The sequence below is a fragment of the Bombus fervidus genome, chromosome 18 (genome assembly GCF_041682495.2).
Source record: "Bombus fervidus isolate BK054 chromosome 18, iyBomFerv1, whole genome shotgun sequence".
Classification (NCBI taxonomy): Eukaryota; Metazoa; Arthropoda; class Insecta; order Hymenoptera; family Apidae; genus Bombus; species Bombus fervidus.
This window is the reverse complement of record NC_091534.1, coordinates 162,352-175,143: the sequence shown is the minus strand read 5'-3', so window position 1 is coordinate 175,143 and position 12,792 is coordinate 162,352. Positions and strand designations below refer to the sequence as shown.

At 33.9% G+C, this 12,792-nt stretch overlaps 1 protein-coding gene across 1 annotated transcript; it reads right to left on the bottom strand.

Annotated features, from left to right (window-relative positions):
• Positions 1 to 2,273: 2,273 nt before the first annotated feature.
• LOC139996679 (uncharacterized) lies at positions 2,274 to 3,846 on the bottom strand. The gene is made up of 3 exons (XM_072021205.1): positions 3,756 to 3,846; positions 2,821 to 3,578; positions 2,274 to 2,599 (listed from the first exon to the last, which is right to left on the bottom strand). The coding sequence occupies exons 1-3, from the start codon at positions 3,776 to 3,778 to the stop codon at positions 2,274 to 2,276; spliced, it is 1,107 nt and encodes a 368-aa protein (XP_071877306.1). The 5' UTR covers positions 3,779 to 3,846.
• Positions 3,847 to 12,792: the final 8,946 nt, after the last annotated feature.

Sequence of the window (12,792 nt, the reverse complement as noted above, 5' to 3'; positions counted from 1 at the left end):
GAATTCACCCCGTGACAGACATCTGTCAGAGTTCTCAGCCTTGGGGCCAAGACTAAACATTCTAAGGGCACATACGGATGGTCGCCATAGGTTGATGCATCATTCACAGTATGTTCAGGTAGTCTGAGGAGCCGCTGTAAATCTTGGGGTTTAGTTAACTAACGTCCTTCAGATTGGCAAGCGGCCTTTGTTTTATCAGCCCGCATACCTGTCGCCTGTTATGGGAGGATTTCCTCGACGAATCCGAGGACCTCGTGCCCGTAGGCACACCCCATCATACTTTTGCTCGGCAGCGTCGTCGTGACGGAAAGGCATTCTCTTGCTTGCAGTCTCATTAGCCAGAGACCTGGTGTGTCTGTACGATCGGTGAAGAGTGAATCGAGCGATCAGTGTATCACGAGGAGTGAGTCGAGTCCGACTTTGACTTTAAAGCAAAGTATATCTGTTATCCCGTGAACCGTGAATTCGTTATATCGAATTTACGTCGTTACTGTGGTATCCTCGGGCATAAAATAGCGGAGTGCCGTACGAGAATGAAAATCGAGAGTCAATGTTTGTAATAAAACCGCCGAAAATAAAATCGATATTAACGAAGTCGACACCGAGGTGCTCGGTGATGATAAAGACCGATTGATTTCCATTCTCGAAGAATTTAACAGTTCGTTTATTACGGGGTTCCCGCGTACACGCGTAAATACAGGACAGTTAGAAATACGTTTGATCGATCCTAACATCACCGTACAAAGAAGCCCCTATAGACTTAGCGAGGCAGAGCAAAGAATAGTACGTGAGCGAATAAGCGAATTAATTAGGGCAAAAATCGTAAGGTCTAGTAACTCACCGTTCGCGAGCCCTATGTTACTCGTAAAGAAGAAGGACGGCTCGGATAGGTTGTGCGTAGATTTCCGAGAGCTAAATAAAAATACGGTCGCGAACCGGTATCCCCTACCTCTTATTGGGGACCAAATCGCGAGATTGCAAAAGGCGAGATACTTCGTTAGCCTGGACATGGCCAGCGGGTTCCATCAAATCCCCATTCATCTCAATTCGACAGAATATACAGCGTTTGTCAAAGGTAGGAAATATAGTTACATCAATTACAAAGCTGATCTTCCTGTAGTTGTTTCCCATATTTTATTCGATGCAAATGAAGTTCATGGATGAACAACAAACGTTGATAAAAATTTATAACGTTTTAAAAAGTGTATCTTTTTGTTCGGGTGAGTTTTTGCAATGGCTCTTTGAATTCGTCTTGAAATTATCCTAGCTGTCGGCTTCATAATAGGACGTCCTTTAAAACCCACGGGTCTCTGATTTTTCTCTTCCTTCAATTTCAAAAGTTGCTTCGCGCGTAATTTACTCTTTACGGCAGGTGTAGTCTTTGGGAGCTTGATCTGTAAATGTGAAATATTTTCGTTAGAATCTGTATGCATTAAACGAATATTATTCAATTTAACGTTAAACTTACTCCACGCTTCTCTGCTAGAGCAAGATCTTTCTGTTCCTGACGTTTCTTTGCTGTCAAAATTGCTGCACGTTTCAGAACAGCTGCATATGGATTGAGACGTAACATAGCACGCGTGTTGGTCAATGGGTTCAAGAATTTGAATGATCAAGAATTTGTAATAACCCAGCGTAAGAAAAGTTATCACTACGTTTTCGAGCGGAAAATGAACGAGTGAGATTTTTCCGAAGAAAGTAGCTCCAAACGCGATGATACGAAACGGACGAGCAATAGTAACACGGCGACGAAATATCGTACATACTCTCTCAGCATATTTTTTTTTCGACCTCTACGAATTAAAAACAGTTCTAACATCTTTTCTGGGCGGTTCTTTCTCCAGAAATGTCTATAGAATTGCATACAGTATAACAAATAGTCTTAGATAAAGAACTTTTCAGAAAAATAATACATAGAAATTGCGCACATGGACTCCTTTTATGCTTCGATGACAATTTACAATCACTTGAAACTATAACATTTAACAATTCTTTATATCGATATCAGAAAAATTATCTCTATTTAAAACTAAATCAATCTGCTATTGTTTTGCGCACTTTTAAATATTGGCCATCAACCAAATCGCGTGTTTTTATAAAAATTCTTGTTATTGAAAACTAGAGATATTGGAGCAATTCTGTATTCGGACTCGTGTTTGGAATAGGATACTTACTACAAGGATCACTCAGTGGATTCTATAGGTTCGAAAAAGGTTTTGATGTATTAGACAATTCTTTCAGTTATAGGTAAAAATTTTCAGTTAAATTATATTTTATTTAATAGCTTCTGCACGTAATAAGTTCTGTTTTTCTATTTCAAGAGCATGTTTTAATTTATCAATATGACTCAAATAATCGATGTCATTTATAATACCACTTAGTTCGATTTTTTCAACACGTGGTATTACTTTATGCGCATTATTCAACATATGCTTAAATATTTTGACTTGTTTGGGTGTCAGAATGGATATAGCAGTACCGCATTTACCAGCGTGTCCTGTTCTTCCTGTTCTCTGGATATAACCGTTAATATGCTTAGGAAGATCATAACTTATGACTAACTGTACATTTCGAATATCTATACCCCTTGCTATTGCATCTGAACATACAAGTCTGAAAGTATAATAAAATTATATCACAATTTTTAGATAGATAGATAGATGGCTTTAATCTACTCATTGTATGCAATGTTTAATTAAAGAAACAAAACTGATTTGAAATAATGTTCATTAACAACATTAATTCTAATTAGAATTTAACATTATTTATTAACAAAACACGATAAAGTATCGAAACTAGAATGTAAATATTTCAATTTGCTATAAATAACTTGTATATTCGTACCACTGCCCGTAGGAGCAGATACACACGTATCCCTTAACCACCATTTTTGTTGCCTATCTTTATTACACTTCGATAGCCAAGATACCATACTAGCTTGAACAGGAAATAATTTATTAATCCCGTTAGCTCTTAAAGCTTCAATAAGCTTAGAATCTAAAATTGAATTCATGTCGTCCAAGGTTGGACCGCTATTTAAATCAATAGATATGACTTCTGGATTAGCCAACCATTCTGGCAGAATTCTCTTAACTTCACGCTCCCTTCGCTTATTTTTTACACCCAGAATTATGAAATCACTATTCTGTCCTGATATTTTTTCTTGTGTTTCATTCGGGTCTGATGATTTATTAGGTATTTCATTATCCTGATTATCTGTATTTTCACTTTGCAATGTTTTATCTGCAGTTTTAATTGTTTCATTAGAACTTCCTTCGCTATATTTCCTCTTCTTTTTATTCTTTCTACGCTCTGAAACAGGTAATTCTGCCTTTCTTTTAACGTCACTCGATGTACTATTTTCATTCAAATTAATATTTTCTATTGGACATTTATTAAGATTTTGTGCTCTTTTCTTGTTCTTTTTATAATTCGATTCTTGTGCATTTTGAGAACTACTTTCCTGTATTTGATGATTAGTTTTAATAGCTCTTTCTACTTTACGTTCTTCTATTCTTTTTAATAATTCAGACAAATGATTCCTTTCATTTTTTGTTTCTTCTTTTTCACCCTCATATCTATCAACAAATAGAATATGTATATTAATAATAAATATTCTATCTATTAGAACTAAAAACTCGAGTACGATTAATATAATAGAATATCTATTTATATAGTTTAATTGACTAAATTTATTACTCAGTGATTAAGTTTATTAACACACATGTATGATATTTTTGGACATTTTTACATACCTGTTTATCACAAATAAACTCATTTTGTTTGCAATTTTACTCACGTGTTATACACGTGTTTTACAGGTTATATTCTAACGTGTACTACCTACTCCACGGTTGTATACACGACTGTAACTTATATTAACCTATGTGAATGTCGTCACGATCGCGATCATCTTGTGGTATTATTTAAATAGATATATATTTACTTATGCATATATGTATATAAATAAATAAATATACATCTTGAAAAAGGCAAATTTAAAAATGGTATTATTTTAAACTTGTATTTCATTAAACTTTAACTATGTGTATTTACTATGCGTAAGAATAAACTTGATATTTCATCATTATTACGTGTGTACATTTATATAATGTTTAGAAACAATTAATTTCAAAAATATGATTAAAATATATATTAAAATTACATATTACTAATGTTAAAATCGTCTGCTTAAATAAGCCAAACTACTTCTCAAGTATGTAATTGAAAGTAATTTGTAATTTCAAATTTGTTAGAAGCTTACATACGTTGCTTACATAGGTAAGATACCAACAGAAATTACACATGTATGTAGTAGCAGATAATAGTAATATGATAAACGACTATATTTAACAAATTTCAAATGAATATCGTTTTAGTAAGTTAAATCACATAATTTTTAACCGTTTTAGTGTCTACAAAAAATTATTAATCAACTTTGTTAAACATCTCAATAATCTTTTCATAAAAAACATCGTTTATTAACAAAATTTTAACAAATAGAAAATATGTGCATATTCTCACAAGATTGCAGAATGAGAATTAAGAAAAAAGCTGCTCAAAACGCTCTAAGACTAACTCTGAGCTAGGTCAGCTGCAAATTTTCCTCACGAGCAAGTCGTCGTGACGATTACGAAAAGGATAAAATAATATTTAAATTATAAAATAAAAATTATAATTCTCCAAAAAAGAATTTTACAAAAAGCGGACTTCGCTGATGATATTTTGTCCCAAATTGGTCGAATACGGGAAACAAACAGTAACTTATTTGAATGTTACAATCGAACAATTTGAATTTGCTAAATCCCCGACAACTATTCACCTCTTAGGTCATTAATGTTATGTTATGTTACTGTTGAAGTAAATACTTCAAGAAAAACTCTACATCTTTATTCATGTATATCCGTGACCTGGAGACCGCTATTACGCAGGAATAGAATTTAGTGAAACAAAACATTCTAAACAAGGAGAGGTCTATATTATTATGCCCTTGAATATAGATTATGTTTTGGGTTACAAGATCTAGGAACAAAGGAAGTAATAAATAGATTTCTATTTATGTCCCTTTTAGCCTTTAGCTAGAGTTATAACGAAACTTTTTGGGTAACGTCCTTTTGCTACAAAAATAATACATGAACGTGCTTCTTATCGATTCTATTGTGTTGTAACACTATGAGAGTGGGGGTTTGGATCTGCATAAATTTATACATTATACTTATAATTATACCTTTATTTATTTAAATATATTTTTCTATTACAAATTCATCCACTCGTTTTTCAATCAGTCAACCTAAAAAATTATGACGTCCTACTATAGTAGCTCACTCTACCAGCTCATTCGCTCACCGTTTGAACTAAATAATCTTTTTCATTTATCTTGCTTCACACGTTTTTTGCCCTCGCAACGTTTTATAATAGTATTAACAATATACAGACAGAATATACAGTCTTTGTTTTTTATACGCCAGTGTCAGCTATCGATTGTTGCTTTTCGTTAAAATAAATATACCATTATTAGATGCTCTTTTTAACACGACGATCCGTATCCTTATAATTTTTTAGAATCTTCAACTTCAATATGTCGTTTCAAAATAGAAAACTAAGAGCAATTTGAAATCTACCCCAATTTTTTCTCCAGGTTCCTTCCTTTATGTCGGTGGATCAGTTCTTCAAATAGTTGATAGTTCGTTTTTCCTTGCAGGTTTGCTAGCGCCTTGCAATTTTTTGATCTGTTTCTTCCCATTATGTTTCTTTTGCCTTCTTCTTCCCTATGACTGCACCTTGTTCTTTTTTTGTCTTCCCATTTGTTAGTCATGCTCTATATGTCTACATTCATGATGTCTAATTGTCTCGAGTTCGGTGTGTTGTATCGTATCGTATCCCAGTTTTATATCTCCTGCTAATTGTCTATTGTTTCAGATCGTAGTCTGTCTTTGCACGTGATATTCTGTCATCAGCATATTTAAGTTTATCCAGTTACTTTATCATATTGGTCCTTTTTAGGTCGGGCTAGTGTGTCTGCATTATCATATCATCTTTTTCTTCTGGGTTCGGTTCTCTATTAAAAGCCAATATATTCTGTGTTACCTGGCTTTTGTCTATCTGATAGCCAGAACGTAGAAAAATTTGGAGAAAAAATATTGCAAATACTGTTTTAAATATTCGTTGTTCTACAATTCAAATAAAAACTATCTTAAATAGACGGTAAAATTCTGCCAAATAAAGGATTTTAATTTTGATAATGCTTTTATTTCACGAGCAGAGGAAAATGCATTATGCATATCCAACAGCTTGTACTGTTGAGTTATGTGTGTTGGGTTGGATGGTATGCGCCATACTCAATAAGAACCTTTTTTCCTTTCCTAGCCCTCATAAGGTACATGACGACCAACACCGGAACCAACATGGGTATTACTTAAGGGTTGGTCTTTTTATTTGTTCGTACTTCGGTAATCACCGTGTGAGAAAAACAGTATTTCCCCCTTTTTACTATCATCCTTTCTTAGAATGTTCTCAAATTTCCCTCTAGTAGGTTTACTCGTCGGCTATCTTACTTATCTATTTAAACCAGCCAATTGCTTCTACTCGTGTTATATATGTCCAGTCTTCATCTGTGAATTTTGATTATTTTAAGTCAGTATGTCTATTCTTCTTCCTCTTTTAATTACTTGCTGCCTTTTATTCTTAAAAATGCGTTTAAATTTCCCTCAAGTTAAACTTTCTGCTGGCTATCTTCCTTTTCTACTTGTTCGGCCAATCAGCGCACTTATTCGGCGAACCAATTGGTCGCTTTTCTTGAATTTCCGCAGGCCATTCAGCGCGCATCGTTAGTTAAGTGGCGCCACCGCCATCGCTCCGTGCGCATGCTCCTGATCAATCTCACCAAGGTAGCCGCTTATTGCTCGTGTATTCATGATTACATCGCATCAGTTACATCCTCAACGTCGTCGTTTCTACACGTCCCTACATTGTCAGTCATCACCTGTGAGTTTTTATTATATTAATTATATTATTACTTTTATTATTTTAAGTCGGTATGATCGTTCTTTCTCATTATTGCATTCTTTGTTGTTTCGTTTTCTGGATTTATGTGATGTTGGCAGTTTTCATATATTTGCTCAGGACTTTTCATACCCAACAACCTTATCAACAATATTTTTGGCTGTAAGAGTTTCTCCTATCTGATTTTTCAATGTCGCTTTTTCCGCAGCCCACTTAGGACTGTTAAATAAGGCGTGTTTCGCGTTATCCGGTCCTTTATTGCAATCTCAACATCCTCCGCTAATACCATTATTCATACGTTTGCGTTATTTTAATAATCTAAAACATAAAATAAAATATTTTAACTTTGCGTTAAATATTATTTCATATATTTCTTGACGACGAAAATAGATTGGGGAAAGAGATGATATTAAAATGCAAGAAACCATAATATTGAAAATAAATTTAGTTTCCTCTTTTAGTATGACTATTTGCATGTAACATAGTGCATCGTTCAATGTTTTCGTCACTTAGGCTACTCCTTCGCTGGCACAGAATCAATCCAGCGAAGCTAAGCGATCTTTCACCTGCGATAGACGACGAAATAGGTGTTTTATATTTTAAGAATAATTGTTTCATGTATCTGTATTTTGTGATATTTTGAATTCGTGGGACGTTATCGTCTGAGTTTTTCAACGATTCTAATTATGCAGTGTTAATTATACACTGTCAACACTAAACTCGTTGTTTTCCCATTAATGAAAAGAAATCGTCTAGTTTTACTGTATCTTATACTTTGCTTTGCGAAAGTGGAGAGGATTGATTTCATACATCTTTTAAAGTTTTCAACATTGTTTCTTCGATATAATTACGTCTATTTTCTATCATGGATGACTAACAATCGCAAATACGTAATCAGATGTGCTCTAAGTCTTCAGTTTTCAAAAAATCGTAAAAATGAGAAAACCGAGTTCTTAAACTTGATATTAGATGATATTGAGGTTGGCAATATTTCAAAGCTTGTGTATATTGTCTAGGCCTCCGATATCTTGAAAACTATGTTCTATCTATGTAAAATCTATGGAAAAATATCACCCCTCTAAGCTTTGCCCTCTTGCAATTTATCCAAGGCGTACGCGATTGATCCAAATATTTATTCTTATCTATATGTCGGATTAAAGCTATGATTATGGGTAGTCACTGGAATTAGCCATCGTTGTTCTACAATCGAGGTAACGTTGATTAGCACAAGTGTGACTATCACAGAATCGACAAGTAACCGCGGTGATTAGACGCCTTGGCAATGGTGTTAGTTTCGGTAACGAATCCGCGGTCAACGGGATAGTAAAGGTACTTTTCTCCAAAGTCTGAACCTGACCCTTGGTTAAAATAAAACGTAACAATATTCACTGATCGTAAAGACGTTTTTTTCGCCGATGAGATCGCACGAGAGTGAGTTTTTCGTCGCGATGATGCTGCAGCGGAAAACTATGATGGGGTGTGTCTAAGGGCACGAGATCATCGGATTCGTCGAGGAAAACCTTTGCTCGGAAAGCGAGGGAAATAGACGTTGCTGTTAATTGGTTAATTTCTATGTTGGTGGTTAGAGAAAGATGCTAGTCGCCCTTGAGAGAAAGTTGCTGGCAGGAAGCGTCGTTCGTGAGAAAAGCAGATTTCCCTTACCTTCTCGTAGTGGAGTTAAGGACTGTTAGTATCCGGCAAGTATCCGTTTATTTCGTTTATATACGGCTTTTTTCTTGCTATTCAAACATTAAATCCATTGCGTCTCGTTATTCTGCCTACTGTTTCTGCACTGGCTTGTTTCCTAGTTTCATGGCCAATCTCTATGGCCTATTTCCTCCTTTTCTGTAATAATTCGAGGTGGCTTTTTCTTTATATTTTTTAATAATATTCGCAACTGTGCTCTTTTTCGTTATTAATAATTGTGCAATTTCACGATAATTTTTATCTTTTTCTCTATGATAAATAACAAGATGTCTTTTATCGAAACTACTATTCTGACTTTTCGTTGCATGTTAGAATTCAGACACTAACACTTCGCAATATAGCTTTGTACTGAGATAGAATTATATTCTAGCAGTTTCTATACGAAACAAATCTATTTTCCACTTTGAATGGTTTTTAAGAACTACTAAATTACATTAATGTGACGTGAAAATGTTATTGTTAGAATGGAATTGTTATATATTTTCAATCTACAATAAATAGTTTATCTTTTAGTAAAATAAAGAATGTAATATCTAAATTATTCTCTTACAAACATCAATTACAAATAAATACGCAAATTAAAGATTAACGGTAGTTATCTCTGATAAATAATCTGGCAGACACGAAATATTTACTTGGACAAATTCTCTGTGTTCGTTGCTTAGGCTACGCTATTTTATAATTTGACTTTTTGAAATTTGAATGGATGTGGCGTACACGACACTCCACTGAATTATCGATGTGTACGTACCAATCGAATATTTTACACTATGTATGTATAAAAAAAAGACAGTATGAAAAGTTCATCGTCGGATGCGATAATGTTCAAGTAGTACACAGAAAAATTTACATTACATTGGGAGAAAATAGTCTAACAAGTTTATACTTTCCACATAATAGAAAATTTCAAAGATGAGCGAAAAATATTCTGCCACTGAGAAGGAAATATCGGAGAAAGAAAGTTTAATTAAAATTAGCAATTCTGTTTTTCAGAGATTAACGTCAGGTAGATAGTTGATATTATACGTATGAATAATTTACTTAATTTTTAAGAATTTCATTTCATACCTCAGTTTGTGTGTACGTGGAACAGAGACGCACGCGCCTGTTATATATCTTTTTATATATATAATAACATATCATATTATTATTATCCTATTATTTTTAGAGTAAGGTTAATTTTTATTCTTTTCTAGTGTAATTATTCGTTGTTGTTAGAGATCAAATGTGCACATTTATAGCAAGCTGTTTGCTGTGTACACATTTAAGAAAACAAATTATTTGTTAATTTAACTATAAATTAGAATATGTTAGATATAGTGTAATTACATTATTATTATTTAAAAATGTATAGTACAAACTATAAGTTATAATATAGTTAATATATCAATATATTATTTTTGTTTGTTTTCTTCTATACCTGTATGAATAAAGAAATAAATCACATCACGTGTGTATTACATTTTATTTTTTTATACAATATTTATGTATGTTATGTATAAAATATATTCAAGTATATTGTATGCGTGATATGAAAAATATATATATAATATAAAAAAGAAGTCATTATAGACATGATATAGTTAGAATCAAGTCTTCAAGAAATTACTCTAACTAATTAATTGCAGTATCGTTTTATCAATCGAACGTCATCATCATCGAGGCTTTGAAACTTGTAAAAAAATTAAATAATATTATTAAGCATTAATAATAAAATAATAGTGCATAACTCCGATGTAAGAAAATGAATTGCTTTGTACGTCTACAAAATTTTCTTACATACAATAAATAGGGCTATTCTGAGTAACTCTCTTTATGTATAATCCGAGTCAATTATAACAATTCTACGTAGCACAATATAAAAAATACTTTACGTTTAGTAAAAAAAATATTCATCCTTCGAGCTTTTTAAAAAATGGCTGTCTCTTTGTTGGGAAAATCACTAAATAATCACTCACAAAGCGGTCGATCTCACCGATTTCAACGAAATATGTTGTCAAGGTCAAAATTCTGAACAACTTTCATTACATTTCTGTCGCGCCTAATGAAACAGCTTGCGAATTCGATGCATAAAGGATCGTGATTCGTTAGGTTGGAAAGTTATGGAAGTGTTCGTGTCTTTTCCTTTCTTCCCTTTCCTTCAAACATATTGCTTCACTCTTACAATTTATCTATTAGCTTTATAATTACCACGCTATTATTAATAAATTGGTACATGCGTAATGACAATCAAATTTTCGGCACAAACCCATATTTCTCACGTTAACTGTAAAATTTCCTGTATGATAATTATTCAGTTCTATTTAATAATCAGTAACAATCGATCATATATGTAACTGTGTATATCAGAAGGTAAAATTTTTATAGCTGAAAATTTTATAATTTTAACCCTGAAAATCGACGTTATGTTCTCTCGCGTATCGCAGAATGTAGATCCTGATACGAGTTTAGATCAAACATTCCTCATTCGAAATCAAATCATTCACGGAGGGAATATTGTACATCAATATGGCAACGTCATGCGTTATCATGGTATTATTTAAAAGAACTTTTTATTTTGATGATTTTCCTTATGTACAATTTCAAGTCAATTACATATATATAAATTCTACAAATTATATCATATAACGAGTACAAAAGACTGGCTAAAACATCGCTATTACGAAATTCAACCTAGTATTGAATGCGATTCTAAATTCCCTGGAATATTCCAGAATGCTTTAGTATTATCGAATTATACGAGAGGCCTTGGTATACATTTGACAATCTTAAGGACAACGCCGTCCATTGCGCATTGAGTAGTTCAATCTGTTTTCGTGCAAAAAATACTGATCTGCGTCGTCAGTACGATGAATTATCTAATAAACGTTATGGACCGTTACTGTTCTCGATTATGGAATTCCCAATACACCAAAGGTGTAGTCTAGAAGCATTTAGGTCAATGGCAGAAAAACAAAAATTGTTCAGAATGTAACATTCTTTTAAACTCGATACTAGGTTTACAGTAGCGGAAATAATAATACGACAGAGCCTCGATTATCCCAACCAATTCTGTTTGGAATGTTCGAAAGTAAGAAAAAGTATTGTTACGCCGACTTGCACGACAATATAATAATATCAGTAATATCAGCTCAGAAACACAGTTTCCACGCTTATGTACAGCGCAAGCTTAGGCGAAGCTATCGCTCGAACGAACTGAGGTGATAGGACGTGTAGGGTGCCAAAGAAATACTCGGCGTTTTATTTAACAATGCGTTTGTTAATTCGACTTAATTCTTTACAACTCTCGACTCGCCGCTCGTGCGGATGACTATTTATTCACAACTCTTGCCGAGAACTGCCGCAATCGCCACTCTTCACTTACGACTCGTCTCTTAATCTCTTCATCCGAGTTCCGAGGAACTTTCAGAGAACTGAAAAAATTAAAGTAGAGTGTTACTTGGGTGTGCAGTGCGCGTAGCGAGTGTGTAGTAGTATTTATATCGTAGGCATTTACAAAATATATACATTTTCGCTACGATGCGACGACGGCAACAGCACGAAAGCGCGACGTTCGTACGGCGAAAGATATCTCAATAGGACTATGCCCAGGGCAAAGATATTTTGCAAAATAGACAAACGATTGCGGGTACTGATACGTTGAAACTTGCTGGATCTGGCGGACGGTCCAGATGTGGGAGTGCAGATACTGCACCGTATTCGCCCGAAACAATGGCGGTGCGTGCGCGATCGTTCCGTGGACACTCGTGAACGGGACAATATCAGTTTACGTCTCTGAATACCATGATATTCTTTTTACCACTTGTAAGAAATAGGTTTGCAGCCCTGCTCCTTTCGTTCGTGTAAGGGTATTTTTATCGATTTTTAATTGACAAAAATTAAGAAACAATTTTTTTATTCTTAATTTTCGTTTTACGTCAGCTTCAAGAATCACTTCTTAAATTTCCTGGCGCTTCATCAATAGCACGCTATGTACGATAAAAAGAACCATGTTATAGCACTTCTCAGGCATGCACTTTTTAAAGCTTACTACTTCTATTTCACAAGTTAACTAATCCCTTATTTGCTTTTAAACAATCTGAC

Bases quoted from the DNA above. Each gene is read 5' to 3' on its own strand.
- LOC139996679 (XM_072021205.1), bottom strand. From the start codon at position 3,778: ATGAGTTTATTTGTGATAAACAG. The intron at 3,579-3,755 runs GTATGTAAAAAT...ATTTGTTGATAG, and splicing joins AGTTTATTTGTGATAAACAG to ATATGAGGGTGAAAAAGAAG. The intron at 2,600-2,820 runs GCAAATTGAAAT...TTGTATGTTCAG, and splicing joins GAATATACAAGTTATTTATA to ATGCAATAGCAAGGGGTATA.